Raw genomic sequence first — 4312 nt, 5'->3', positions numbered from 1 at the left:
TTTTGATCAGGCGGCATTTGCCTGCTACCATGTGACCTGACTACCCTGGAAAAAAGAGGCACACTAACCAAAATCACGTGAGTGCAGGAGTTGGCAACGCTGTAGCATCATACAAATAAAAAGGGACTTCAAAAAATGAAGTACCAACGTGTCCCCCTATTTAGCTTGGCCTTGCGTAGCTAATGTATATAGCCTACTGTGTTACTAAAATTTATTTTCAATCCACCTTTCTTTGAACCAAGATCTGTTCATGCGAACTCCCCTGCATTAATATTAATAAACTGCTTTGGAAAGCCGTTTAAGCTTTTATTCAACTTGTTATTGATATCAGTAGAGTAAGAGCACTAAGGAGGCGTGTATCGACCACTTGAACCGCTAGTGTAGGCTATTTACTTCGTATTATCACAGAGAACTGGACATCGTTACCTATTTGCCTAAAACGGCAGTCCTGTAAAAATACACAAACTGTATTAATGAAAAAAAAAGTCTACTTCATACACATAAATTGAGTTATATTAATACAGCCTTTTTAATTCTCATCGCGACCCATTAAATGCAATGGCGAAAACGTTGCTTTATAATTTTCTTCATAACTGCTTTCCTAACGGCTATTTTGCGTCCTGCGACTTGGGTTACAAAACTGAGTGTGCACGGATTCCTAGACATGCTGATAGCGACCACCCTTTCTCATATTAACCTCAAATACGCAAGACAGGACACATACAGAGCCAGCAAATTTATGAGAAGTTCCATTCATTTATATGGGGTGGTCGATACACGTCCCCTTAGCAACCAAAAGCTAGTCTAGCGGTGGGCGACCTCTGGCACACTTGCCGGCAGAGAAAAAAATCGCAAAAGTACTGACAAAAATGACCACAGGAGGATAACAAGGACATTTTTTCTACATAACCTGGTACAGGTTGTTACCGATATTTCGCCAATATAGTTGCAAATCTTTACGTTCTCCTGTCTGTCCTGCCTGCCAAACGAAGGTGGAGCTCTCACTCTAATTTAAATTTTCTCAGGTAGACTAATGACTAATGAGAATGTCCAGCTGCACTGACAATCAGCCCAAATCTGTGACCTGACCAATCAGCACAAATCTGTGACCTGACCAATCAGCGCAAAGCTAGTCAAACAGTCGACCGTATTGAGTTCCGTATTCAACGTTCGGTTGGCTGCACAAATGCTTTTTTGAAAAATAATAAGGCTTATTGACTTTTAAAATATGCCAAGACTATATCACTACACAGAGAGATGCATCAGTCACATTCAAACAAAACATGACAGCAACACACACGTCGAGCCGGATTTGGAAAAAGAGAGAAATGCTTATATTTCCGTCCACAAGAAAATGCTGTATTTTGATCGTTGGAATTATTGCTTTTGGTGAGTTCCCAACCTTCAAAGAATATGTTTCATCTTGAGCACTGAGATAGTGTTGATGTGGAATTAGCCTATCTGTGACTCTTTTAAAAATTATGCATTTCTTTCGTGAAATATAATCGACTCTGATCAATTTCATCTAATTCTTATTTTTTATTATCTGTAACCAGTTAGCTGTCTATTATTTCAATATCCGATTATTTCTCTCTGAAAGGCTGCTGAAAGCTTCTAATATCGGTGTAACTACGTTATGCACAAGTCTTTTCTTTCTTTTCAGCAACAGAATCTGTTGTTACAATGGCGGTTGTCACAGCAACGCATGGTCACGATGCAGCCCTTTCTTGCAAGTTGATGCATCACAAAAAAGTCGTACAAGTCACGTGGAAGAAGATAACGCCGAATTCGTCTGAAAACGTGGCCACTTACAGTCGTTTCGGTGCGATAATCGCGAAGCCTTTCCAAGAACAAGTGCGATTTCTGGAGGCTGGGTTACATAAGAGCTCACTCCTCATCAAAGGAATAGGGGATGATTACGAAGCCTGCTACAGCTGTATTTTTTATTCATATCCTAAAGGAGTCGTAAGTTCAACGGCCTGCCTGAAAGTCTATGGTAAAGTATTGACTTTCTCTCTCATTTTTGTAATACATAGGCCATCAGTTTGTCTCCTTGTTTTCTCTCATGGTACTTCAGTCCTATGCCTGCTTGATGTCGTGATAGCCTCTTTGTCAAGCTCCTTTTCAAACATTTATCCAGTTTGCACCACTTCAATAATCTAAGTTTATAAAATAATTTACACTAATTAAGCACAGGCTATGATTGACAGCGATATTACAAGCCATACTCACGCGTTATAATTCTAATTATGTGGCATTGGAGGGCCTATGGGGGACCCCTGGAGGATAACCATTTACATTCAAGTTTAAACCCCTGCATGTCACATGGTGGAGAATATGTACCAGAAATTAGAATTTTTGTGTGAACCGTGAGTCATAGGTGTCCTTGTATAGCTAAATATACACCTTCCTTGTTTTCCAGAGCTTAATGAGCTGGTGACAGAAGTGAGAGAAATGATCAGCCATGATGACCACATTCTCCATGCACTGACTTGTTTCGACAGTCGTGCTTTGAACGTCTTGGGGCATGCAGATAATGACGACCATGTAGAGAGCTCTGTGGGACGCATTGATCCCAGTTCGGAATTCTCAGTATCTGTGATAAAAGCTTCTCTGGTAGATGGCCGCGGCATGACCTGTGTTGTGCGTTCTCCTCCCATGGCAAAGAAAAAGGATGTGTCCACAATAAAAGGTGAGGAATCTCATGGACGTACAGAATTCAGACACGGTATTACTTAATCTCCCAAACAGTGAATCACAGTAACAGTGACCCCAGTTACCAACTGTACTCAACTCTATATTTAAGTGTTAATGGTAATTACATTCTTTTGCTTTAAAGGTGAACCACGAGTGCAGTTCCTCCATAACCGTAAGAGCAATTTTTTTCCTCTTGTCTGTTTGCACGTGTGTTAGCTTAGCTATTCATTCTTATTTGCTGTTCATGATTTTTTTAAATTAGTATAATCAGTGTGACTCTTTTCTAACCAATTTAATGTTATTAATTTGTCTATTGTAATTTCTGCATTATATCGGGTACATGCTTTTTAGGGCCAGCTAGAAGTTTGAAAATACTGTTGAATGCAGTACAGTGTACTGAACTCGTGGTTGCAGATGTAATGCAACTGCTCTGGAAATAACACATATTCATCTGTTGATGGTATGTGTAAATAATGGGTGGTAGTAAAGTATGTCATGCATTTGTATTTGCAGGAAATAGAAGACTGTCACCTACACTAGGTTTCATGATCTTTGTGACTGGACTGGGAATATACAGTGCGATGAGTCTGATTTACTGACCTTTTGTAAAAGACAGAGAAACTGGTGCTTCAGAAAATGTTTTTGCCCTTAAAAATGACATTGAGACCTTACTCACTAGAACAAAAAAATGTCAGGTCTATAATAATAATGGAATGCATCTCTATGGCAATGTTCACAAGCTCCTGGAGCTGGTTCAGAGGAATTATTGCCCCCTACTGGCCCACAAACACTACTTCCAGGACCAACTCAGTTGTCCATGGAGATCTCCTATTGATCCACGCCCGGCCCTTTGTTTCAGCCGTCATGCAGGATAAAGGTGTATGATGGTATGGATGCTGGCAGTGAGCCTATAACTCCCAAGGAGCAGCTGGGTCTGATACTTGCAGTGTCAATTATGTTCCAAGGAGAAACTGCGGGAATATGTCATGTAGTGTTACTTTAATACATTGAATCTAAAAATGTACACTATGTGAAATTAAATATATGCGCATGTTTTTTATTGAATAATGTTCAGAGAATATATTTAATTAAAACTTAATTTTACTTTTTTAATCTCAATCTTAGGTATATTTTTGCATCTGAGTTCCAATGTAAATGTGTATGTATGTTAATAACAGTTAATCTTTTCTTCAATCCTCTGGTCAGTCATGTTTTTTTTTTACTTTTCCTCTGTATATATTTGCTTGTTTTATACATAATTAAATATACATTGATTGTTTAATATAGGCATAAATAAAGTGTGATAATATTGTTTATTTGTTAGAATTCTTCATTCATAAATGATGCACGTGCTGCTAATATGCAGCTCTTGAACCAGCAGTATACGTTTTTGTTTCTCATTCATTAATATTTATGCGATCTAACTAAAAATGCATGCTCTGTTGTGTCACAACACATCTTTTTTCATAACGCTTTGTAATGCAATGGCACAATTTCCCCTCGGATGCTGTCCAACCCAACAAGTAACCATCCATCATAACAAGTAGCTGCAATAACGGCAAGCTCCTTGAGAGGGCAATGTCGACCTAGAAAAAACGTGACCAGGAAAAGGACG

At 38.9% G+C, this 4312-nt stretch overlaps 1 protein-coding gene across 1 annotated transcript; it reads left to right on the top strand.

Moving 5' to 3' along the window:
- The first annotated feature begins 1136 nt into the window (after positions 1–1136).
- Positions 1137–4009, top strand: LOC135250371 (uncharacterized). Its single transcript, XM_064326588.1, has 5 exons — positions 1137–1389; positions 1664–1996; positions 2423–2692; positions 2840–2869; positions 3211–4009. The coding sequence occupies exons 1-5, from the start codon at positions 1284–1286 to the stop codon at positions 3294–3296; spliced, it is 825 nt and encodes a 274-aa protein (XP_064182658.1). The 5' UTR covers positions 1137–1283; the 3' UTR covers positions 3297–4009.
- Positions 4010–4312: the final 303 nt, after the last annotated feature.

The sequence above is a fragment of the Anguilla rostrata genome, chromosome 3 (genome assembly GCF_018555375.3).
Source record: "Anguilla rostrata isolate EN2019 chromosome 3, ASM1855537v3, whole genome shotgun sequence".
NCBI classification, from domain to species: Eukaryota; Metazoa; Chordata; class Actinopteri; order Anguilliformes; family Anguillidae; genus Anguilla; species Anguilla rostrata.
Note: the sequence above shows the minus strand (reverse complement) of the source record. Positions and strands in the feature narration are given on the sequence as shown.

Excerpts from the sequence above, each read along its gene's own strand:
- LOC135250371 (XM_064326588.1), top strand. The coding sequence starts at position 1,284 with ATGACAGCAACACACACGTCGAGCCGGATTTGGAAAAAGAGAGAAATG. Across the intron at positions 1,997-2,422 it reads GGCCTGCCTGAAAGTCTATG|AGCTTAATGAGCTGGTGACA; the intron begins GTAAAGTATTGA and ends CTTGTTTTCCAG. Across the intron at positions 2,870-3,210 it reads AGTGCAGTTCCTCCATAACC|GAAATAGAAGACTGTCACCT; the intron begins GTAAGAGCAATT and ends TTGTATTTGCAG.